The 26,686-nt window shown below is 45.0% G+C and overlaps 1 protein-coding gene across 2 annotated transcripts in view; it reads left to right on the plus strand.

The window, feature by feature from the left end:
* BMERB1 (bMERB domain containing 1) overlaps nt 1-26,686 on the plus strand; it is a 589,325-nt gene that overhangs the window by 342,134 nt on the left and 220,505 nt on the right. For both annotated transcript variants that reach the window (XM_077448915.1, XM_077448916.1), the window contains exon 2: nt 6,093-6,216. In XM_077448915.1, coding sequence (XP_077305041.1) covers nt 6,093-6,216 — 124 coding nt within the window. The remainder of the gene's footprint in view (nt 1-6,092; nt 6,217-26,686) is intronic.

The following is a 26,686-nucleotide window of genomic DNA, read 5'->3' on the forward strand; positions in this document are numbered from 1 at the left end:
TGTGATTTTTGTTTACAGCTAACATCAAATGAAATCATGTTATGGTCACTGCTACCCAGGTGTTCCTTTATCTGAACATTAGTAATACGTTCTGCATGGTTTGAGATTACCAGGTACAACAGAGCATCAATTCCTAGTTGGGGCCTCAATAAACTGGACCATAAAATTGTCCTGTAATAGGTTTATAACTTTTTGCCCTTTAACCACTTAACAACCGCCCATAGCCGATTAACAGCTTCAGGGCGGTTGTTAAACTCTGAGAGGCCGTTAATTAACGGCCTCCCAGAATTCTGCTCTCGCGCGCTCCCTGGGGCACGCACTCGAGAACATCCGTGACCGCCGGGTCCACAGGACCCGGCGCATCACGGATCACGGTAAACGGCCGCTCATCGCAGCAGTTTACCACGTGATCGCTCCGTCAAATGATCGGTACAGCAGAGGGGGAAGAGATCGGTGTCAGCAGCAGTGCCCACATCGCTGCTCACCGAATTTAACCCCTCAATACCCTGGCAATACTCTGCAATACCAGCCAATACTCTGCAATACCCAATACCCTGCCAATACCCTGCCAAACTCCCCAATACCTGCCAATACTCTCCAATACCCTGCCAATACTCTCCAATACCCTGCAAATACCCTGCCAATACTCCCCAATACCTGCCAATACTCTCCAATACCCTGCCAATACTCTCCAATACCTGACAATACTCTCCAATACCTGACAATACTCTGCAATACCCCGCCAATACTAGCCAATACTAGCCAATACTCTGCAATACCCGCCAATACTCTGCAATACCCGCCCATACTTTGCAATACCCCGCCAATACTCTGCAATACAATACTCTGCAATACCCCGCCAATACTCTGCAATACTAGCCAATACTCTGCAATACTAGCCAATACTCTGCAATACCCGCCAATACTCTGCAATACCCGCCAATACTCTGCAATACCCGCCAATACTCTGCAATACCCGCCAATACTCTGCAATACCCGCCCATACTCTGCAATACCCTGCCAATACTCTGCAATACCCCGCCAATACTCTGCAATACCCTGCCATAAATTGCCATACCCAGCCATACTTGGAGATACCCTGCAATACCCAGCCATACTCGGAGATACCCAGCCATACTCAGGGATACCCAGCCATACTCGGTGATACCCTGCAATACCCAGCCATAGACGCCCGCCCCCCCTCGCCGCCCTCTGGTGCTTCTGCCAACTCGCCAATACAATCAAAGCCAGAATCTTTTTATTTAAAAAAAATATATAATTATTTTTATTTCAGGCTTCCCAGCCTAGAGGTGACATGCGGGGTCTTATTGACCCCATATCTCACTGTAAGGAGGACCTGTCATCCCATATTCCTATTACAAGGGATGTTTACATCCTCTCTGTACAAATCCCCCCAGCTTTCCTCTCTGTATAAATCCCCCCAGCTCTCCTCCCATCACAAATCCCCCCAGCTCGTCTCCCATCACAAATCTCCCCTAGCTCTCCTCTCATCACAAATCCCCCCAGCTCTCCTCTCTTCACAGGTGTCACAAATCCTCTCAGCTCTCCTCTCCATACAAATCCCCCCAGCTCTCCTCTCATCAAAATTCCTCCCAGCTCTCCTCTAATTACAAATCCCACCTAGCTCTCCTCTCATCACAAATCCCACCAGCTATAATTTCTGTACAAACTCCCCAGCTCTCCTCACATCATAAATCCCTCTCAGCTGTCCTCTCTGTACAAATTCCCCCCAGCTCTCCTCCCATCACAAATCCTCCCCAGCTCTCCTCTAATCACAAATCCCCCCAGCTCTCCTCTCATCAAAGATTCCCCCAGCTCTCCTCTCATCACAGATCCGCCCAGCTCTCCTGTCATCACAAATCCCCCAGCTCTCCTCTCATTACAAATCCCCCCAGCTCTCCTCTCATCACAAATCCCCCCAGCTTTCCTCTCATCACAAATTCCCCCAGCTCTCCTGTCAGCACAAATCCCCCAGCTCCCTTCTCATTACAAATCCCCATAGCTCTCCTTTCATCACAAATCCCCCAGCTCTCCTCTCATTACAAATCCCCCAGCTCTCCTCTCATTACAAATCCCCCCAGCTCTCCTCTCTGTTAACCACCCCCCCCCCCCCCACACACACACACACACACACAGTTTACCAGGTTTCCTCTCTGCCCAAATTCTGTGCAGAAAACTCCTTCTGGCTTTAGTATTAAATGACAGGTTGGACCGGAGATTGCTGACAGAAGTTCTGAAACGCTTTTCCGGCTGAAAAAAAAGCCCTGCTCCTACCTATGCCCCTCATGCAAACTCTCCAATCGTTTTCCTCTCTGATCACCACCTTATTCGTTTTGCGCTCTCTCCCTGTCTTCCACCACCTCTCCCTTCAACCACCCAACAATTACCCATAGAAACCTTTACCACTTCAACCCTTCTCTTCTATAATCTTCTACTGATCACCTCTATGACAAAATCTTACCCCTGTCCTGCTCAAATCTAGTCACTTCTATCTAAAAGAGATCCCTGTCCTCCACCTTGGATGAGCTTTTTTGGGCCCCTTACACAGCTTTAGGCCTGGGCCCTCAAGGGCCTGACCACCAACATTCCATGGGCCTACCCACTGGCCGTACCACCAAATCCGCTCACTGACATCCCATACCAAGTCCCCCTCCTCCTTTCCATGTCCTCTTCCACCTTCAGTCCCATCTCCCAATATCATGTCCTTCTCTTACAATCTCATCTCCCTCATCTCGTTTCCACTTCCTCCTGCATCCCATGTCCTCCTCCTCCCCATGTCCTCTTCCTCCTTCTCCTTGAGTCCCAAATCCCTATCCCATGTCTTCCTCATACCATGCCATCTTTCCCATCCCATTTTCCCTCATCCATCCCATGTAAATTGGGATAAAATCTTAGGAACAAAGAACGCGGAGGAGAGATGGGTTTGCTTTAAGAGCATATTAAATAAGGGCATTAGCCAATGCATCCCATTGGGTAATACATTTAAAAGAAAACAAAAGTCATGAATGGCTTAACTCCAATGTAAAAATGCATATAAAAGCAAAGGAAAAAGGCCTTCAAAAAATACAGGGTTGAGGGATCATCATCAGCATTCTGACTTTATAAAGAATGCAACAAGAAATGTAAGGGTGCAATAAGGACAGCGAAGATGGAACATGAAAGACACATAGCGTAATGTAAACAGTAAAAAGGAGGACAGACCATATTGGCCCCATAAAGAATGATGACGGACATCTGGTTACAAAGGATGGGGAGATGGTGAAGGTATTGAATTTATTCTTCTCCTCAGTCTTCACAAGGGAATCGGGGGGGCTTCAGTAACCAAAACTTCAGTGTTTATCCTCATGACACATCACAAGAAGCACCTCCATGGTTAACAGAGGACAGAATTAAAATTAGACTTGGGAAACTTAACATTAATAAATCACAGGAACAGATGGCTTGCACCTGAAGGTTCTTAGGGGACTCGGTCAAGTAAATGCCAGACCATTGTTCCTAAATTTTACTGACAGTCTACTGACTGGAATGGTGCCATCTGATTGGAAAAAAGCCAATGTAGCACCAATATTTAAAAAGGGCCCAAAATACATCCCTGGGAATTACAGACCAGTTAGCCTAACATCAATAGTATGTAAACTCTTGAAGGGGATGATAAGGGACTATATACAAGATTTTAGTAATGAGAACAGTATCCTTAGCAGTAATCAGCATGGATTCATGAAAAATCGTTTTTTCCAAACCAATCTACTAACCTTCTACGAGGAGGTGAGTTGCCAGCTAAAGGAAGGCCCATAGACGTGGTGTATCTGGATTTTGCAAAAGCATTTGACACAGTTCCCCATAAACGTTTACTGTAGAAAATAAGGTCCGTTGGCATGGACCATAGAGTGAGTACATGGATTGAAAACTGGCTACAAGGGCAAGTTCAGAGGGTGGTGATAAATGGGGAGTACTCAGAATGGTCAGGGGTGAGTAGTGGGGTCCCCCAGGGTTCACCCCAGGGTTCCGTGCTGGGACCAATCTTATTTAATTTGTTCATAAATGACCTGGAGGATGGGGTAAACTGTTGAATCTCTGTATTTGCAGATGATACTAAGATAAGCAGGGCAATAACTTCTCTGCAGGATATGGAAACCTTGCAAAAAGATCTGAACAAATGAATGGGGTGGACAACTACAAGGCAAATGAGGTTCAATGTAGAAAAATATAAAATAATGCATTTGGGTGGCAAAAATATGAATGCAATCTATACACTGGGGGGAGAACCTCTGGGGGAATCTAGGTTGGAAAAGGACCTGGGGGTCCTAGTAGATGATAGACTCAGCAATGGCACGCAATGCTGCCAAGCTGCTGCTAACAAAGGCATGCATTACAAAGGGGACCAACTCCAAAGATAAAACGATAATGCTCCCGCTCTACAAGACTCTGGTCCGGCCGCACCTGGAGCATGCTGTCCAGTTCTGGGCACCAGTCCTCAGGAACGATGTACTGGAAATGGAGCGAGTACAAAGAATTGCAACAAAGTTAATAAAGGGTCTGGAGGATATTAGTTATGAGGAAGGGTTGCGAGCACTGAACTTATTCTCTCTGGAGAAGAGACGCTTGAGAGGGGATATGATTTCAATATACAAATGCCATACTGGTGACCCCACAATAGGGATACAACTTTTTCGCAAAAGGGAGTTTAACAAGAATGTCCGAAAGATGCAAAATTCGACCGAATTTCATTCCAAGACGAATTTCACAAGCCTAGAAATCTCCACTCTACAAATATACCCCTACTTAATACCCTATGTCCATAGGTACAATCAACACTTCCCTTATTCAACCCTGCTACTATAGACAAGGTTGCTAAACTTATTTCTAATGTCACCTAACCACCTGTCCCCTGCACCCTGTTCCCTCAAAAATACTGCAGTCACCCTCTGACTCTATCCTACACTCTCTAACACACATTTTCGATCACTTTCTCTTCTGGCATTTTCTCTGACTCTCTTAAACATACACTAGTCACCCCATACTTAAAAACATTCCTTGGACCCCACCGATCTTACCATACTATGCCCCATCTACTTGCTCCCCTTTTCCTCCAAACAGCTTGAACACCTCAATAAGAATAACCTTCATAATCCCCTTCTCTCTCTGGATTTCGTCCTCAACACTCCATAAAAACTACTCTCCTAAATCTCAAACAATTTACTAACAGTAAAAACCAATAGACACTATTCTGTACTACTAATTCTGGAGCTTTTGAGTGCCTTTAATACGGTTGACCACCCCCTCCTCAAAAAAGCTTTACTCCTTTGGTCTCCATGGCTGTGCTCTTTTTGGCTCTCATCATACCTATCCCAATGCACCTTCAGTGTCATTTACAATTCGAATTCCTCCTCTCCTCTTCCTTTCTCCGTGGGGTGCCTGAAAGTGAATAGAGTAGGAGCTAGTCAGACATATTGGGGTAGGGAATTCCAAAGGATGGGACAAGCTCTGGAGAAATCCTAGAGGCGAACATGGGAGGAGGTGACAAGGGAGCTAGAGAGCAGGAGGTATTGGGAGGACCAAAGAGAGCGGCTTGATCGGTATTTTGAGACTAGGTTAGTGATGTAGCTGGGGGCAGAGTTGTGGATGGCTTTGTAAATTATGGTTAGTACTTTGAATTTTATATAGATATATATATATATATATATATATATATATATATATATATATATGAATTTCACCCTGTGAAATGTAGGAAAGATACATTGTAGGTACATTATAAAAATATGCATGGTTATATTCAGAGGGAATTCAGAAATGTATACATTTCTGTTATAAGAGGAAATGTAAAATGGGAAGTTTCTACTGAAACACCAAATAGATATTCGTCACCATACTAAATACTTACAAACAGCCTGTAACCTCATATTTATTTCTAATGCTGTTCAAACCCAAAGAATCCGAACATAATCTAAAAAGAAGATGGTAACAATTGAGAGCTTTTTTGTGACTGTCTCTTCATTTAAAAAAAAATTTACTTTTGATTGGTTTATTGCATAATTTGTTGAAGTCTATGTTTTTGTTTGCATATTTAGATCAACTTGATATTGTTTCAATGGCTGAGACAACCATGACGCCAGAGGAAATTGAACTGGAAATGACTAAAATCCAGCGGCTTCGAGAAGTCTTAGTGAGACGGGAATCTGAACTCAGATTCATGTGAGTAGTATTTCAAATGACAATATTTTAAAATGGGAAAATTAGCAAACAACAATTGCTTGATTTATGAATAGAACTTTAATCGTAGACTCTTCATGCTGCCAAGATAGCACTATTCTTTGCACACCAAATAATGGTTTCTGCTTTCATCCATTCCATTTCAATGGATTTGGGTGTTGACAGATGAACTGCTGTCCGTTTTTCATCTGTCAATAGATGGATGAAAAACAGACTGATGGAATGCCTGTGTGAAAGGGTCCTAAGTGCCATTTTTACACTTTTGCAGTCATAATGGTATATGTACAGAAACCTCATTCCTCCGGAAGCTCATACTGTATACAATGTATTTCAAGGAGCTACAGTATTTAGTTGCCAAAAGATTACCTGCCTTATACCATTTACTAGCAAGGATTGTTCATTCAGGTTGGAAGACATCTTCTTGTGAATTAGCAAATTAAACTTAATTAACAAAATTTCAAATATCAGCCTATCAATTGAAAAATAGCGTCATTACTTATGATATTGAAATAATGCCTTTATTTTTGTGGGGGGCAAATAATGGTTTTGCATGGTGGCATAGTTTTGCAAGAAGTATTTAATTCTCTCTTTTAAAGCAGAAATATAACTATTGTAAAAAAAAAACTAGTGTATAATAAATATATACATATATATATATATATATATATATATATATATATATATATATATATATATATATATATACACACACATACAAACACACACACAAATTACTTATCTGTGATTTATTTGTTTTCACAGAACTAAAATTATGCTTCTGCTACAAAGTGCAACAGGATCATTTAAGTTTTTTTTACATTTTGATTGTGTTTTTTAAAGCCAAAGCTGCAAAAAAAATCAAACAGTGACATTGTAATGTTGCCCCCCAACTCATTAATGGGCCCTTTGGTTCTGGTATGGATAATAAGGTGAACCCCGCACCCAAATTTAAAAAAAAAAGGCGTGGGGCCCCCAGGTCTCATATACTCTGAACAGCAGCAGTATACAGGCAGTCCCCAGGTTACAAACAAGATAGGGACTGTAGGTTTGTTCTTAAGTTGAATCTGTTTGTATTTTTGGAACAGGTACATTTTCTAAGTGTAGCTCCAGCTTTTTGGATAACATAGGGAAGGGTTATCATCACCCCTGTAACATGTGTTTTGCTGTCTGTGCCCCTGTTCAAAAGATTTTACCTCACTTTCTGTCCTAAATTGGATTTTGAAAATGTTGGGTTTTTGTAGAAATAAGGATTGGTGATAAAGCATCAGTGGAGACCTTTTTCCCTTATTAAACGGAGTTCCACCCAAAAGTGGAACTTCCACTGATCGGATTCCTCCCCCCCCCTCCGGTGTCACAATTGGCACCTTTCAGGGGGGAGGAGGGTGCAGATACCTGCATAAAACAGGTATCTGCACCCACTTCCGGGAATGGACTCCCGCGGGAGTCACGTCCCTTCCCGCACTCCCCCCTGCTGTCTCCTGGAAAACACACAGGTCCCAGGAGGTAGCGGGGACCACTTACGACGCGCAGCATGACTCAAACATGCGCAGTAGGGAACCGGGAAGTGAAGCCGCAACGCTTCACTTCCTGATTCCCTCAATGAGAATGGTGGCGGCAGCAGCCGAGAACCGAGCGATTTCTGGACCCTGGGACAGGTAAGTGTCCATTTATTAAAAGCCAGCAGCTGCAGTATTTGTAGCTGCTGGCTTTTAATAATTTTTTTTGTAGGTGGACTCCCTCTTTAACTCTTACAGGAGAAAATTTCCCTTCTTAGGGGTAGATTTCCTCTCACTTCCTGTTGTCTCCCTCCTTTGTAAGTAGGAGTCGTTTGTAATTTCGATCTTTGAAAATAGAGGACTGCCTGTATATACTATACAGCTTGCCCTATACACTCTGCAGAAAATTGGGCCTTATGTGCTGGTGGTACCAGAATACTGTAAGCCCTCACAGTTAATCTTAGTGGGCTCTGTAACGGGCCCTGCTGCGAAACATTATATCAAGAATTGTAATTACATGCCCCTGTTAACCACTTCAGCCCCGGAAGGATTTACCCCCTTCCTGACCAGGGCACTTTTTGCGATTTGGCACTGCGCCGCTTTAACTGACAATTGCATGGCCGTGCGATGTTGTACCCAAACAAAATTGACGTCCTTTTTTCCCACAAATAGAGCTTTCTTTTGGTGGTGATTGATCACCTCTGCGGTTTTTATTTTTTGCGCTATAAACAAAAAAAGAGCGTCAATTTTGAAAAAAAACGCATTCTTTTTTACTTTTTGCTATAATAAAAATACCCCAAAAATATATAAAACATTTTTTTTTCCTCAGTTTAGGCCAATATGTTTTCTTCGACATATTTTTGGTAAAAAAAATTCACAATAAGCATTTATTGATTGGTTTGTGAAAAAGTTATAGCGTCTACAAAATATTAGATTTATGACATTTTATTAATTTTTTTTTTTACTAGTAATGGCGGCGATCAGCGATTTTTATCGTGACTGCAACATTATAGCAGACACATCGGACAATTTTGACACATTTTGGGACCATTGGTATTAATACAGCGATCAATGCTATAAAATTGCATTGATTACTGTAAAAATGTCACTGGCAGTGAAGGGGTTAACCACTAGGGGGCGGGGAGGGGTTTAGTGTGTCCCGGGGCATGTTTCTAACTGTCTGGGGGATGGTCTAGCAGTGGCAAGACACTGATCGCTGCTCCAGATGACAGGGAGAAGACGATCGGTGTCCTGTCACTAGGCAGAATGAGGAGATGCTGTGTTTACACCAGCATCTCCCCGTTCTTCAGCTCAGTGACATGATCGCGGGTATCCCCACGGACATCGAGTCTGCGGGTCCCGCGGGCACAGGCATGGAGCTCGCGGCAGGCACGTGTGCGCACTGCGTGGAATTCAAAGTAACGTACAGGTACGTTACTTTGCCCAGCTGTGCCATTCTGCCGACGTATAAATACAGGAGCCAGTTGGGATGTGGTTAAACAAGGGCCAGAAATATTGGGACCCCAGATGATGACCCCATGGTTGAAACGCGTTGGGTGGACTCGTTTACCGACATCGGTTGCATCTTTTATACCGAATGTGGCGTTTTGATTCCTTCAAAATGTGAGTGTTTTTTTATGTGCTTTATCGATTAAAACATTTTTCTTTGACAATATTATGCTATTTCGGAGTCCTATTTTTTATGGTTTCATATACAATACCGTGACCTTATCCCCTACTGAGTAACAACGCACCATCGTTAAATTGATGCTGCGGTGTGAGCCGAATCTGCTGAACATCTACACCTGTTGAGCTGATTTCCAGCTATAAGCCTACAAGACTTGGGGGGCATAAGCCCAACTAAGTCCAAGTCCTTCGGTAAGCCTCCCCCATTCTCACGGTGGTGGTGGTGCTGGTGTTATATGCATGAAGAATTCACCTGAAAGTTTTACTTGAAGCTTTCCCTGATTTGTTGATTTTTTCTTTTTATAATTTGACACTTGACTTTGTGGGACTCATTTAATATTCGCACCTTCCATGCAAGAGGGTGCGATAGACTATATTGCAACAAACAGTTTGTTTTTTCACGTATATTTTCTTTCACGCATATTTATATATATCTTTCATACATTTTTATTTTAGTGTATTTCACATTTCATGTGCCCTTGCAATAGCCTGTAATATCTAGTTATTTAGATGGTGCCAGATATGTGCATGCTGACACATTTTCCTTGACATTTTGATATAGCGCTACACATAATTGTATGTCTTTGAAAGTAGACATTCCAATGTATTTAGTAAGAGGCATGGTGAGGTTTTTGATGTTGTCATTTTTTCCCCCAATTCTTTGCAAAATTAAGATTTTTTCCCACAAAATTGTCATTGTAATACATTATTTCTCTCACATGGCATGTGTATACCACAAATAATGCCCAAAAATACATTCTGCTACTCCTCCTGAATATTACGATACCACATGTGTGGGACTTTTCCACAGCCTAGTCACATAGAAAGGCCCAACATGCAGGGAGCACCATCACGTGTTCTAGGAAAATAAATTACACATCTAACTTGTTGACTACCTATTACACTTTTGAAGGCCCTGGAGCACCAGGACAATGACATGTGACACTGACATGGCACTGATGACAGATGGCACTGATACGTGGCACTGATGACACGTGATACTGATGTGGCACTGATGACAGATGGCACTAATACGTGGCACTAATATGTGGCACTGATGACATGTGGCACTGATGACAGATGGCACTAATATATGGCACTGATGACAGATGGCACTTATACGTGGCACTGATGACACGTGACAGATGGCACTGATATGCGGCACTGATGACATGTGACACTGATGACAGATGGCACGTGACACTGACAGGTGGCACTGATGACAGATGACACTGATACATGGCACTGATGACAGATGGCACTAATATATGGCACTGATGACACGTGAGACTGATGTGGCACTGATGACCGATGGCACTATATGGCACTGACGACATGTGGCACTGATGACAGATGGCACTTATACGTGGCACTGATGACAGATGGCACTTATACGTGGTACTGGGGACAGATGGCACTGACAGGTGGCACTGGGGACGCTGTCTCTGTGTGAGGAGGGAGAGCCAGCAATGAGATCATCTCTCAACGGCTGATGTGATTGGCCATTTACAGCGATCTGTGACTGGCTGTGTCCAAGGGACATGGCCAGCACAGAACTTCCCCGATGCGTGCTCGCGGGAACGCACATTGCGGAAATAAACAGGAGGAAGTCCAGGGACGGCCTCCCGGCAATTGGCGTCCGCACTGCAGCCATCTTTCGGCTATAGCTCGGATGCCTAGTGGTTAAACAGTGGCAGAAAAATTGGGTCTTAAGCAGTGGTGGTGGTGGTGGCACAACACTGTAACCCCTCACAGATACTCTTGTTGGGTGCAGGAACTGGCCCTGCTGTGAAATATTACAGCAAAAATTGGAATTACACGCCCCTGTTAAACAGGGGCAGAAAAATTGGACCTTAGACACTGGTGGTGGTGCCACAACATTGCAACCCCTCCCAGATACTCTAGTTGAGCACAAGAACAAGCCCTGCTCTGAAACAAAAATGTTCTTAGAAGCTATCAACATGGGATCTCAAATTCATACTCTTGTTGGGTGCAGAAACTGTCCCTGCTGTGCCACAACACTGCAACCCCTCAAAAATACTCTAGTTGAGCACAAGCATGAGCCCTGCTGCACAAAATTACAGCAAAAATTGGAATTACACGCCCCTGTTAAACAGGGGCAGAAAAATTGGGCTTTAGGCACTGGTAGTTGTGCCACAACACTGCAACCCCTCACAGATACTATAGTTGAGCGAAAGAACGAGCCCTGCTGGGAAATATTACAGCAAAAATTGGAATTACATGCACCTGTTAAACAGGGGCAGAAAAATTGGGCCTTAGACACTGGTGGTGGTGCCACAACATTGCAACCCCTCACAGATACTCTAGTTGAGCACAAGAACAAGCCCTGCTCAGAAATATTACAGCAAAAATTATAATTATACGCCCCTGTTAAACGGGGCAGAAAAATTGAGCCCTGAGCACTGGTGGTGGTGCCCTAAAACAAAAATGTTCTTAGAAGCTATCAACATGAACATTAGGATGGTCACTCAGCCTAACAGCATAGTCCCTCAGCATGGGTAGTCTTCAAGGGATCTCACATTCATAGAAAAATGAATCGGTTACATCAGCATCAGGTGCTTGGTAGCTGGTGACCCAAGACTGATAAATTTTTATGAAGATGAGCCGATAAACTGAGTCTGTGGACAGGCGCACCCTGTGATCGGTTACAAAGCCTCCAGCAGCACTGAATGTGCATTCAGAAAGAATGCTGGATGCAGGACAGGCCAGTAGCTTAATTGCATATTGTACAAGCTATGGCCATCACCGATCAGACCTTGGGGCTGCGGATTAAAGAAATGTCTGAACGCATTGGTCAGAAGGCCACCTTCTCCACCACTCCATCTGTGACTGACCGAAGCCTCAGCAATACCTTGTCCAGGAGGACCAGGAAATTGTAACCTCCCATGCTCTGGAAATGCATTGCACATACCTTTCTGCATGGCCCCCTGAAGATGTTTCATCCTCTGGTCCCTCTGCGAAGGCTGGATAAGTTCCGCAACCTTATCCTTGTAACGTGGATCAAGAAGGGTTGCCAACCAGTAATGATTCCTCTCCTTGATACCGCAAATCTGAGGGTCCTTTCGCAGGCTTTGCAGGATCAGGGAGGCCATGCAGCAAAGGTTTGCTGAGGCATTCAATCCGGAGTCCTCTGGGTCACTAAGGATGACATGATCCACAGCCACCTCCTCCCAGCCACATACAAGTCCATGGGTTTCTGGGGACTGAAAACAATCCCTTGAAGACTGCTGCTGATGCTGACTGTTGGGCTCCACCTCCATGCTGACACAATCCTCATCCTCCTCCTCTTCTTGTGTGATTGGTGGGCCCGCAGGAATACTGTCAGAATAAAGGGGGCCTTGAGAGCTAAGCAAGTCCTCCTGTTCCTCCCTCTGTTCTGCCTCAATTGCCCTGTCCATTATTCCACAAAGCGTGTACTCCAACAGAAAGACAAGAGGGACAGTATCACTGATGCATGCACTGTCACTGTTCACCATCCTGGTGGCCTCCTCTGGTGTGTGTGCAGCCGCTGCAGCATTGCCAACATTGAGTTCCACCTGGTGGGCATGGCACAAATGAGGCGGTTCTTGGGCAGGTTGCATTCCTTTTTGCAGAGCTGACAGAATCACTGCCCCAGTGTGGCTCCTGTCCTCTAAGCAGACCAACTCGAGCACTGCATGGCATCTTTTTGCCTGAGTGCTTGCGTAGCCCCTTGAACGCCTACGGAGCACCACTGGTTCAGAGGAGAAACCTGCAGAGGAAGAGGCCATAGAGGAAGAAGAAGAGGAGGGGGTGAAGGAGAGAGGTGTGGCAGAATCACCACTGCTAGCATTTTGGAGGCGTAGTGGTGGAACAAGCTCCAACAATACTGCCCCCTGTCCTGCATCCTTCCTAGCTACCAGCAGACTTGCCTAGTGCTCCATGAAAGAAAGGTAACATCCCTGTCCATGCCCGCTGGACCATGAGTCAGCAGTAATATGCACCTTACCACTGACCGCCCTGTCCAACGAGGCCAAGACATTGCCTTCCACATGCCGGTAGAGAGACGGAATGGCCTTCCATGAAAAGATATGACGTTTGGGAACCTACCACTGAGGTACTGCACATTCCACAAATTCACGAAAGGGGGCAGAGTCTACCAGCTGAAAAGGCAGCAGTTGGAGTGCTATCAATTTAGCCAAGCTAGAATTCAGCCGCTGAGCATGTGGATGGCTGGGACCAAATTTCTTTTGCCATTTTAGCAACTGTGGTAGGGAAATTTGCCTGCTACAATTGAATGTTGGTGTAGCGATAGCAGATTGCCCACAAGTACTTGGCACACCTAATTCTATGCCTTCATTCCTCTCAGTGCAGGTTTCTGAGAGGACTGAAGGTACAGTGGGGTTGGAGATCCCAGCTGATGAGGAGAAAGGACAGGTCCGCCTTGTTCTTTGGTGTGGATCTTTTAAGTACTGTTGCCAACAGACTGTATGGGAGGTCGTCATATGTCTGGTCAAGCATGTGGTGCCCAATCGGTTGCTGTTTTGGCCAAGCTTGATACGCTTCAGACATATGTTGCAAACAGCAATGGTGCCATCTGCTGCACACGTGTCAAAAAAGGGCCACACCAAATAACTTTTCAAAATATGTGGGGAGTCAGCAGTGCCCTGCACCAGCTTAGCTCTATGGGGTAATGCAATAGGGTGGCTGTCCTTAAGCTGGCCCCTGGATCGCATCCTACATATCGAGATGTGCCTTCTCCTCCTCCTCCTCCTCTCTTCTATCAGACAACCACGTAGAGTCAGTGACCTCATCATCTCCTCCCTCCTTGTCACTGAGGCAAACCTGGCAGTATGCTGCAGGTAGGGGAACATGACTGCCAGTTTCTTGTCCTTCTTGGCACCCTCTCTCTCTGGGCTCATGTTACTGCCTTCCTACAACCTGGGTACCATCATCGAAGCCTTCAAAACGCTGCACATCCTCCTGCAGCATATACACAACACTGTGGTCAAATAGTTCGGGGGGCTCCTCCATGCATGATGGTGGGGCTAGGGAAGGAGTGACTGATGACATTGAGCCGATGGAATAGGCCATTTTGGTAGCTGCATTGGTAGGCAAACTTCTCTGAGCCTGGATGAGGAGGATGAGGACGGCTTAGTTATCCACTCTACCAACTATTCTGCATGTTGTGGATCAACACGGCCAGCTGCCAAAAAAAAGGACAAGTGTGCCCCACGGCCACATGCTGAATAGAATATACAGATATGTCTGCAGATGGATAATTGTCCACGGAGCAGGTCTAAGGTGCATGTTAGATGTGATGAAAGTATGTGTTGAGTGTATAAGAGTTTGTGGTGGAATACCTATTAGCCCTTGTACACACGGTCGGAGATTCCGACAACCAAATCCGTTGGAGTAATTCCGACGGATTAATTCCGGAAGAGGTTCGGAAGTGATGTTGCATACACACGGTCGGACAAAGTTGTTGGAAAATCTGATTGTACATAACGTGATGACGTTATTTCATAATGACGGGACTACGTTCAGGCTAGTAGCCAATAGCTTTGGTCTAGGAATTTGATCTGAGCATGCATGGCACTTTGTCCGTCGGAGTAGGCTACACATGATCGGAGTATGTCCGATCGGAGCATTTTGTCTGAAAATTTTACCGGCAAGTTGGAAAAGTTGCTCCATCGGATATTCTGATGGAAACAGTCCGATGGAGACCACACACGGTCGGAATATCCGACAAAACGGTCCGATAGGACACATTCCGTCGGAATCTCCGACCGTGTGTACAAGGGCTTAGGGGTATTTCCACCTTTCTGCACCTCTCCCTAATATATGGTAATGATTAAAAAAATTATAAAATGCACTCACATGGCAGAGTGTACTCACATGGCAGAGTGTATTCATTACTGCGTATGATGATGGAGTGGGCTGCAGTTGTACCTGGAGAGGAATGAATGCGGCAGTGCCTATCCCTGCCGGTGACAGCAGCTGTGTGGGGACAGCTGCCTCAATTGCCCGCCTCACATATGATATCCTCGGAGATTCTAGGAGGTGGATCATCATCAGCCTGGACCGGACCGGCTTCACTGCACCTCTCCTCCTCTGCTGCGTGGGTTTCCGGGTCATGTACTATGCAGCTTCCTCTGCTGCAAGACCTGCCTATGAAGAAATTAGCTTCGGGCCCGCTTTCTGTGTCGGCTGATGTCCAGCCTTCGGCTGCGGAAGATATGGTGGATCCTCATAAGCGACTTCATAGGTTCAAATCCCTGATGGATCATGTGGCTGGGGGAAAAGAAAAAAAGTGGCATGAACAAAATAGCGGTAATGACTTTTTACAGAACAGTAATTTAATTGAAATTAATTATCCTGCTTTAAATATTAACCCTTCTAGAGCTGGAACATGATCAGATCTGTAACCAATAGCTTTGGCAGGTCCATTTATGCCAGCAGAATCGGTTGCTATGGTTACAGATACTGGAAACAGGAATGATGAAATGGATACATCACCACCAATAATGGCAAGGGCGGTTAACCCTTCCATTCCAGTTGTTGAATCTGCAACTGGTGAGTTAAAAATGTCATAATTCAAAGAGTTTCTTTGTTAATTTTCAAATTGTATGTTTTAATTGACAAATTATTTTAATACAGTTAATCAGCCTCAGCTAGATTCAGGCATTGTGTGGCTTGATCCTCTATCTGAACTGAGATTCCCCATGACAACAACTTCAGTTTCCACAGCAACTGTAGTTAATGATGCTCCTACTGTGGTGAATTCCTCACTAGTTCTGAAATCTTGTTTAAAGAAGTTTTAGCATGTGAGCTATAGCCTTTAGGCTTTCATTTGAATGGAACATTTAAAGAAAACATTTGAAAGGGAGATTATATTGACATTCTGACTTTACTTCCACTATAGATAATAGAATTGATAAGAAAGAGGGAGAAAAAAATGATGAAGACAAATGCAAATCCCTACCATGTTCCTTTAACAACTGGTCGCAAGCATTTTGCATTTATGCTAGTGTTTTAGGTCAAAAATGTCCCGATTTATGCTATGGCTTATTTCAACATGTTGAAATAATCCTTGAAGCCTACAAGAATTTTCCTGGCTTTTCATAGCTCTATTACCATGAGCCATTTCGTCAAAAATTGTCCGTACATAAGTCTATGAAATGGGGTACAAAAGATGTGGGATTATGGCTCCACCTATTGTTGCCACAAAAACATGTTTCTCAAACCATCAACTTCTAATACTGGTATATATCAACATGGAGTGTGTTTTCATTTTAACTATGGGCAATGAAAATGGCCCAAATCATGTAAGTACAAACATGAGTGTAATTACTGCACAGTAATGTTGCCATGGTTTCAGCGGTATCCAGACCATCAAAAAGCAATCATCTTGCATGATGGTTTTTTACATGGTTTCAAACTGCCTTCTTTCTCAGGCATTGGTTGCCATGTATTTGACAACCTGCCTTCCATTTATTTACATACTAAAATAGTTCTGGAAAAAATATTAAAATAAGCACAAGGAGGAGGGATTGCGGGTCCCTTTCATGCTCCTCCTTTTAATAATTTTTGGGTTTCGCCTTCCAGAAAAGGAGCCAAATACATTTAGATTACGGTAATACACCATCTATCATACACTATTGATCTTTCTTTGAATGATAAAATGAATCCGTTCAGTAAAATATTCTTCTTTTGGCAATTTTTTGTTCAAAATTAGGCAAGTGGGTACTTTGGCTTTGCTTGCACAGGCAGACATAAAGTCTGCTTTTCGACTATTACCTATCAACCCATCAGTGTTTAGTTTGTTGGGTTTTCACTTTCAAGGTAATTATTACTTTAATAAGTGTTTGCCAATGAGATGTTCACTCAAATGTAGTGGGTAGATAGCTGCCGAACTGGATCAAATACTTTATTACATTATCTGGATGATTTACTCTTTATAGGAATAGCTAATTCAGACGACTGCTTATATTTATTTATGAAGTTCTGGATTGTATTTAGAGATTTCGGTATACTCCTGAAGAATCAGTATACCCAATTATATGTTTGGAATTCTTTGGTACAAATTGCTACTGTTTCCATGGAATTCCAAGTGCTAAACGAAAAAATTTGTAAAATTCAGATATTGTTAGACCTGATTCTTTCTAAAAGTAAGGTACGCTTAAAAATACTGTAATACTTGCTTGGATTATTGATCTTTGCATCAAGGGTTGTGTCGATGGGTAACATTTTTTCAAAATGACTGAATCAAGCTATTTCTGGGATTTTGAGTGAGAATAGAAAATATTTAATGGTCTGGCATTGTTTTTTAATAACATTTAATGGGTGTTCTTTATGGCAGACCCCATTTTGCGCTGCATCAGCACTTAACTTGCATCCCGATGCTGCGGGCTCGTGTGATTATGGAGCTTTTTGGAATGGACATTGGTCTGCTGATATATGGCTTAATGCTTGGAAGGAAAAAGGTTTGGCAGCGAATGTTGTTTTATTAGAAATCTTTCTGGTTTTGGTGGCTTTGGAACTCTGGGCTACTAATTTTAGAAATCATAGGATATTGCTCCATTCTGACAATAAAGGTTTGTTTTTTGCAATCAATTGTTTGTTGTCTAAATCATTACCAGTTATTGTTGTACATCGACAGATGGTTTTTAAATGCTTAGAGCTTAAAGTGAATGTAAACCCTCAGATATACCCAGTGAAGTGAACAGCCTAACATGATACACAGGGATGAAACAAATCTCCCTACATACGTTTTACATGTATATCTGCAGTCTACAACTATATATATCCTTTAGAAATTGCTCTTTGTGTTAGCAGATTTTCTCTTCCTGGTTAAGACTGCAGAGAAGCCTGGGCATACAGCCAAGACAACTGTTTGGAAGAAAGGCACACACCCCCTCTCCTCTTAGGTAGACATTTTCAGCTCTGTTCATTTTATAGAAAAAATGTGTATAAATACTGCGCTAAACTATAAACACAAAAAAAAACTTAAATTGAAAAAGCAGCCGCTAGAAGTACAATACATACAGTGAGAACAGAGAAAATATATGTAGCAGCTCTAGAAAATATTGAATGCCAAATTATTATATTAACAATTATTTACACCATATAAAAATGTATTATAATAAATCATAATGTCAAAATATCATTGAAATATAAAAACCTATAATTGGATGTGAATTACATACATACAAAATAGTGATTACAAATAAATAAAAAAAGTCTTTAGTGAGTAAAATCTCTGAAGTGCAATCAATAACCGATTCTTCCCTTCATGATAATCACACACAAAAAAACAGTGATTCCAAGTAAGATCCACCACTGCATGTGACCACCTTAAGAATTGAGGCTTACCAACTTGCAAGCACAAAAAGCATGTCAAAGCCTTTAGCAAGGAAGCTAGCCAATGGATGCCAATCACAGAGCTCAGTCCCAGATATATACTTCTAAGGGTCCGGACTCCACCAAACATGGAGGATACCTCAACGGGCTCTCATAAATCGGATGGTTTCTAAGTAGATAACATATAGCCCAGAAAAGAGAAGTCATCCATAGTGAAATACTGTTTAATTTTTATTAAAATACAAAAGGTAACAGACTTACAATTTCCAGGAAAAAACAAGCATCAGTTAGCCTGGCCACTAAGACTCAGTACGCGGTGACGTCAGCATGCCAAACTCCTCCCGGCGCACGTTTAGTCAAAAAAAATTACATTGTCTGGGGAACAGGCGACGTGCTGACACACCGCGCATTAAATAGAACCAAGTGGAAACCAAGCCTCAATGTGAATCAGAAACCGGAACCCAAGGTATAGCCCGTAAACAGGGCAAAAAGACAGAATTCCCATACAGGATACTGGCATGTGAAGGGTGGGGCATAAAATGTCCCCACCCCACCACCTATGGGATCATGGCAGACAAAGAAATTTCTAGAAATTGACAGTTATTAATAATAAAAAATAATAATAAAATAAATACATTTGAAAAGAAATACTTGCCGGTGATTGGTGGATGAGTTGACAGTTGCCCTAAAACGGTCCTCTGGCACAAGCTATTAGCTATAAAAAGAGAGAGGATGTGTCATTAGAGGGGCAGACGGCAACAAGATACAGAAAGCAGAATATACCACCCTGCTACCCTGTCATTAAAGTAAATTAAGGTGGTGGCTCGAGCTTCAATAGCTGAGCTATATATATGGTTATGTAAAAAGTTAATACTATGCTATGAGTGTTAATTAATTGATTGTTTAATTAATTATTTATGTTTTATTGAAGTTAATATACTTTATTTTTTATTTCTACCAATAATAAAGGGCCACAGCTATCACAGAGCCAGTCCAGGCTGGGGAAATGGTCGTGATCTTCTCAGAACCCTGGACTGGCACCTGGCACAGCTTGAGATAGCTGCTTCTGTCCCCTCCACAGCCCACTTACGGAGCACAGAGAACTGAGTCTCCCATCTCCTTCAGTTCATATACTTCAAACCGCCAGCATAGTAAACATCATCCCATAAGATGGCTCATACAGGAGAGGAGAAAAGGGGGGCTCCAATGTGTAGTATTAAATAAAAACTAATTTATTAAAACTATCCACACTTACATTAAAATATCGAAAATCGCGGGTACAACAACCAATACTTCCGGTCTCGGGCCACGACTGGAAAAAGTCCCTTTGAAAAAGTCACGTGTTATGTGACGCAAAGAAGCCAGGTCCCATACACACTATTCAATTTTCTGCAGATTTTCATCTTCAGATTTACCAAAACCATATAATATGAGGTCAAACCTTAATGCCGCGTACACACGACCAGACTTATGTCCGACAGACTTTCGAAGGAGTTCTGACGGAGTTCTGGCAGAGTTTTGACGGACTTTCCGAATGAGCGGACTTGACCACACACAATCACACCAAACTCCGACGGATTCGAACGTGATGACGTACGACTCGACTCGAATAAGGAAGTTCATAGCCAGTAGTAGGGATGAGCTTCGTGTTCGAGTACATTGGCTGTTCGTCCGTTCGGCGAAGTCCGAACATTTTGGTCCGTTCGCGTCAAATTCGTGTGGCGCTCACGGCCCACAATGCACTGCGATGGCGCAGTGCATTGCTGGCTCATGATTGGCCAAGCATGCACTGTGACCCTGCATGCTTGGCCAATCGCAGCGCCAGCAGCGAGGAGAGCCATGATTGGCCACAGGCAGGATGCCTGTGGCCAATCATAGCTCAGGCTGTGTAGTGCACGCCCCACACTATATAAGGCCGCCATCGCGGCGGCCTCGTGTAGTGTGTTGGCGTCTGAAGCAGTGGGTGTTCTGTGTACCTTCAACACAGTACACACCGATCGTTTTCGGCCGATTTTCTATCTTGCTGTTGTGTAGTGGTTATTGTCTGCGTGCCCTGACCGCAGTATACACCGATATATTCACCTCACCTATATAGCTAGTGATCTATCTTTAATAATAGAGCTTGCAGTCAGTAGTGTTAGGAGATAGTGCGTGCTGTCTGCGTGCTCTGTACCCAGTACATACCGCTATATCCACCTACATAGCTGTTCTCTATTTGAGCCCACTTGCCATCTGCAGGAGTTATTGGAAGTTGTGTTTGCCTCCAGCACAGCACAGTATACATCTGTATATACCCCTTTATCTCTGGTGTTCTCTGGTTATTGTCTGCGTGCCCTGACCGCAGTATACACCGCTATATTCACCTCACCTATATAGCTAGTGATCTATCTTTAATAATAGAGCTTGCAGTCAGTAGTGTTAGGAGATAGTGCGTGCTGTCTGCGTGCTCTGTACCCAGTACATACCGCTATATCCACCTACATAGCTGTTCTCTATTTGAGCCCACTTGCCATCTGCAGGAGTTATTGGAAGTTGTGTTTGCCTCCAGCACAGCACAGTATACATCTGTATATACCCCTTTATCTCTGGTGTTCTCTGGTTATTGTCTGCGTGCCCTGACCGCAGTATACACCGCTATATTCACCTCATCTATATAGCTAGTAGTAGTGATCTATCTTTTATAATAGAGATTGCAGTCAGTAGTGTTAGGAGATAGTGCGTGCTGTCTGCGTGCTCTGTACCCAGTAGTGTTAGGAGATAGTGCGTGCTGTCTGCGTGCTCTGTACCCAGTACATACCGCTATATCCACCTACATAGCTGTTCTCTATTTGAGCCCACTTGCCATCTGCAGGAGTTATTGGAAGTTGTGTGTGCCTCCAGCACAGCACAGTATACATCTGTATATACCCCTTTATCTCTGGTGTTCTATAATAAAGGCATCTGCAGGAGTTAGTGGGTGTTGTGTGCCTCCAGCACAATATACACTACCCAACTGCTGTTTTACCCAACTCCCTTCAGGCCATTACCATGTCTGGAAGGCCAGCAAGGAGAGGCAGACAGGCGCGAGCCGATAAAAGAGGGCAAGCAGGCTCTGTGTCTAGAGACAACAGTGCTGGTCGTGGACGCGGTGCATTGTCATCAGCACGTGGCCATGGGACATGCTTGTCCTTCTTTTCGGCAGCTGGACATGTTGAACCGCAACATGCCAACGACTTGGTAGAGTGGATAACCAAGCCCTCTTCATCCTCCTCATCCTCTCTCACCCAGTCTCAGGGTAGTAGCAAAGCAGCTGCCAACGCATCGTCTTCCCTCCTCTCAATGTCATCATCAGTGACTCCTTCCCTAGACCCACCATGTCCTCCTGAGGAGTCTCCTGAACTCTTTGAGCACAGTGTTGGGTACATGCTCCAGGAGGATGCCCAGTGTTTTGTGGGCTCTGATGATGACACTCAGCTAGAGGAAGGCAGTAGCGTGAGCGCAGAGAGAGGGGATGCTCAAGAAGGACAGCAATCTGGCAGTCATGTTCCACAAGCTGCAGCATACTGCCAGGTTTGCTACAGCGATGAAGAGGGAGGGGATGATGAGGGCACTGACTCCACATGGGTGCCTGGAAGGAGGGAGGAGGAGGAGGAGGAGGAGGCACATGTCCAACGAGGCAGGATGCCCTCTGGGGGCCAGCTTAGGGGCAGCACACCGACTGAATCACACCGCAGAGCTCCGCCTGTGCAGAGCGCTGCCTCTGCGCGTTATTCTAAAAGTTCTTTGGTGTGGGCCTTTTTTGAGACGAGTGCATCAGATTGCACCGCTGCTATTTGCAACATATGTCTCAAGCATATCTCACGTGGCCAAAACATCAGCCGCTTGGGCACCACATGCTTGACCAGACATATGTTGACCTGCCATGCAGCTCGTTGGCAAGCGTACCTCAAAGACCCACACCAAAGAACAAAGCGGACCTCTCCTTGCTCCTCATCAGCTGGCATCTCCAACCCCACTAGACCTTCAGTCCTCTCTGAAACCTGCTCTGAGAGGAATGAAGGTGTAGAATTAGGTGTGTCACAGCCAAGTGCTTCCGGGAACTCTGCTAGCGGTACACCCACGTCCGATTATAGCAGGCAAATGTCCCTGCCCCAGCTGCTGGACCGGCGGAAGAAGTTCACTCCCAGCCATCCACATGCCCAGCGGTTGAATGCTAGCTTGGCTAAATTGCTAGCACTTCAACTGCTGCCTTTTCAGTTGGTACACTCGGCCCCCTTCCGTGAGTTTGTACAATGTGCGGTTCCTCAGTGGCAGGTCCCCAAACGCCACTTTTTCTCACGGAAGGCGATTCCGGCTCTCTACCGGCATGTGGAAGGCAATGTCCTTGCCTCGCTGGACAGGGCGGTCAGCGGTAAGGTGCATATTACCGCTGACTCATGGTCTAGCAGGCATGGACAGGGACGTTACCTGTCTTTCACGGCCCATTGGGTCACTCTTCTGGCAGCTGGGAAGGATGCAGGACAAGGTGCAGTAGTGTTGGAGGTTGTTCAGCCACCACGCCTCCAAAATGCTACTATTGGTTGTGACACACCTCTCTCCTCCACCCCCTCCTCTTCTTCTTCCTCCATGGCCTCTTCCAGTGCTCTGTCCTTAGAACCAGCGGTGCTCCGTAGGCGTTCCAGGGGCTACGCAAGTACGCAGGCAAAACGATGCCATGCCGTGCTTGCGCTGGTTTGTTTGGGGGACAGGAGCCACACCGGGGCGGATGTTTTGTCAGCTCTGCAGGGGTGGTTGACGCCACGCCAGCTTAAGCCAGGAATGGTGGTTTGCGACAATGGCACCAACCTCCTCTCCGCCCTCCGACAGGGACAACTGACCCATGTGCCCTGTGTAGCTCACGTCCTTAACCTGGTGGTGCAGCGGTTCTTGGGCAGGTACCCCGGCTTACAGGATGTCCTGAAGCAGGCCAGGAAAGTCTGTGTGCATTTCCGCCGATCATTTAATGCCTGTGCTCGGCTGGCTGAGCTCCAAAAGGAGTTGAACCTGCCCAAGAACCGCCTTATATGTGACATGCCCACCAGATGGAACTCAACATTGGCCATGCTGCAGCGGCTGCACACGCAGCAGAGGGCCATCAATGAGTACCTGTGTGACTACGGCACCAGGACAGGGTCAGGGGAGCTCGGTTTTTTTCTCACCACGCCAGTGGGGCATGATCAGGGATGCATGCACTGTCCTGTCACCGTTTGAGGAGGCCACAAGGATGGTGAGCAGTGACAGTGCATGCATCAGTGACACTGTACCTCTTGTCCACCTCTTGGAGCATACGCTGCGTGGAATAATGGACAGAGCACTTGAGGCAGAACAGAGGCAGGAAGAGGAGGACTTCCTTGCCTCTCAAGGCCCCCTTTATCCAGACAGTGTTCCTGCTGTGCCACCCATCACACAGGAAGAGGAGGAGGAAGAGGAGGAGGAGGATGATTGTGTCAGCATGGAGGTGGAGGCTGGCACTCAGCATCAGCAGCAGCAGCAGCAGTCTTGTAGGGATGATTTACAGTCCCAAGAAACACGTGGACTTGTACGTGGCTGGGAGGAGGTAGCTGCGGATCATGTTGTCCTTAGTGACCCAGAGGACTCCGGACCGAATGCCTCAGCTAACCTACGCTGCATGGCCTCCCTGATCCTGCAAAGCCTGCAGAAGGATCCTCGTATTCTTCGGATCAAGGAGAGGGACCATTACTGGCTGGCCACTCTCCTTGATCCACGGTACAAGGGTAAGGTTGCCGACCTTATCTTGCCATCGCAGAGGGAGCAGAGGATGAGACATCTCTGGGAGGCCTTGCAGAAAGGTCTGTGCAACGCGTTCCCAGAGACTGGGAGGTTACAAACTCCTGGTCCTGGACAACGTGTTGCTGAGGCATCGGTCAGAAGGAGCGTTGGAGAAGGTGGCCGTCTGATGCTTTCAGACAATTTTTTAGTCCGCAGCCCCAAGGTATGATCGGTTCCAGCACCCATCGCCAGCGTCTGATTTACATGGTGCAGGAATACCTAGGGGCAAGGTCAGACTTGGACACCTTTCCCACCGAAAATCCTCTGGCTTACTGGGTCTTGAGGATGGATCACTGGCCAGAGCTTGCACAGTATGCAATTGAGCTACTGGCCTGTCCTGCATCCAGCGTTCTTTCGGAACGCACCTTCAGTGCTGCTGGTGGCTTTGTTACCGATCACAGGGTGCGCCTGTCCACCGAATCAGTTGATCGACTGACCTTCATCAAGATGAATCAGTCTTGGATCACCCACAGCTACCAAGCACCTGAAGCTGATGTAACCTAATAATTTTTTTTAAAATACCACATCCCTTCAAAACTGCCTATGCTGATGCTGAGTGACTGTCCTGTTATGTTGATTGTCTATCCTCTTCCTCCTCCGCTGATATGTTGGAAGAACATTTCTGGTTCTGGTTGATGCCATCAGCCCAATTTTTCTGCCCCTGTTTAACAGGGGCGTTTAAGTACAATTTTTGATGCAATGCTTTGCAGCAGGGCTAATTCCTGCAATCAAACAAGAGTATATGGGAGAGGTTGCAGTGTGGTGGCACCAGCACCAGTGCCTAAGGCCCAATTTTTCTGCCCCTGTTTAACAGGGGCGTTTAATTACAATTTTTGATGCAATGCTTTGCAGCAGGGCTAATTCCTGCATTAAAACTAGAGTATATGGCAGAGGTTGCAGTGTGGTGGCACCAGCACCAGTGCCTAAGGCCCAATTTTTCTACCCCTGTTTAACAGGGGCGTTTAAGTACAATTTTTGATGCAATGCTTTGCAGCAGGGCTAATTCCTGCAATACAACTAGAGTATATGGAAGAGGTTGCAGTGTGGTGGCACCAGCACCAGTGCCTAAGGCCAAATTTTTCTGCCCCTGTTTAACAGGGACATGTAATTACAATTCTTGATATAATATTTCACAGGAGGGCCCCTTCCTGTGCCCACCCAGAGTAACGGTGAGGACTTATAGTGTTGTGGCACCAGCACCACAACCACCAAAGGTCAATTTTTCTACCACTGTTCAACAATGGCATGTAATTACAATTCTTGATATAATCGTTCACAGCAGGGCGCTCCAGCGCCCACCAAGAGTCACTTTCAGGGCTTACAATGTTGTGGCAAAACCAACACCTTGTTCCGCCATTTCTGCAGAGCATATAGGGCAGGCCCCTACTTTCAAACATCCAACTTACAAACATCTCCTACTTGCAAACGGAAGGAGACAACAGCAAGTGAGATGAAAAAAGATGGACGAGAAAACAAATTATACAGGGGTGATAACCCTTCCCTATGTTTTCCAAAAAGCTTAAAAATAGTTTTTTTGACTGGAGCTACACTTTAAAAATGTACCAGTTGAAAATTACAAACAGATTCAACTTAACACAACAAACCTACACAGTCCCTGTCTTGTTTGCACCGCCTGTATACTGCTGTTCTGAGTATATAGGGCCTGGGGGCCACACGCATTTCCTTTTTTTAATATGGGTACAGGGTTCCCCTTAATATGCGTACAAGACCCAAATAGGCTGGTAATGGGCAGGGAGGGCTACCCATGCCCTTTTTCTCAATGATTTTCAACCATATTGCAGGAACCAGATATAACATTAAAACCGCAAGCAGTTTTAAATGGTGTTATTTCCGTTTAATGTCATTTTGTGCAGGGACTGTTTTAAACACGGGAAACATGTGGCACTTCACAGGCATACTACAGACACCCCCCAGGCACCATATTTAAAGGAATATTTCACTTTTTTGTTTCACTTTAATCGTCATTAAAATCAGTGCTCCCGCCAAAACGGCCATTTTTAAAAACATTTTAGGCATTGACCCATGTCCCCTGGGGCAGGAGCCAGGTCCCCAAACCCTTTTTAGGACAGTATCTTGCATATTAGCCGTTAAAATTAGCA

This window comes from Lithobates pipiens, unplaced genomic scaffold, assembly GCF_037356315.1.
Source record: "Lithobates pipiens isolate NorthernLeopardFrog02 unplaced genomic scaffold, aLitPip1_a1.2 Scaffold_22, whole genome shotgun sequence".
Lineage (NCBI taxonomy): Eukaryota > Metazoa > Chordata > Amphibia > Anura > Ranidae > Lithobates > Lithobates pipiens.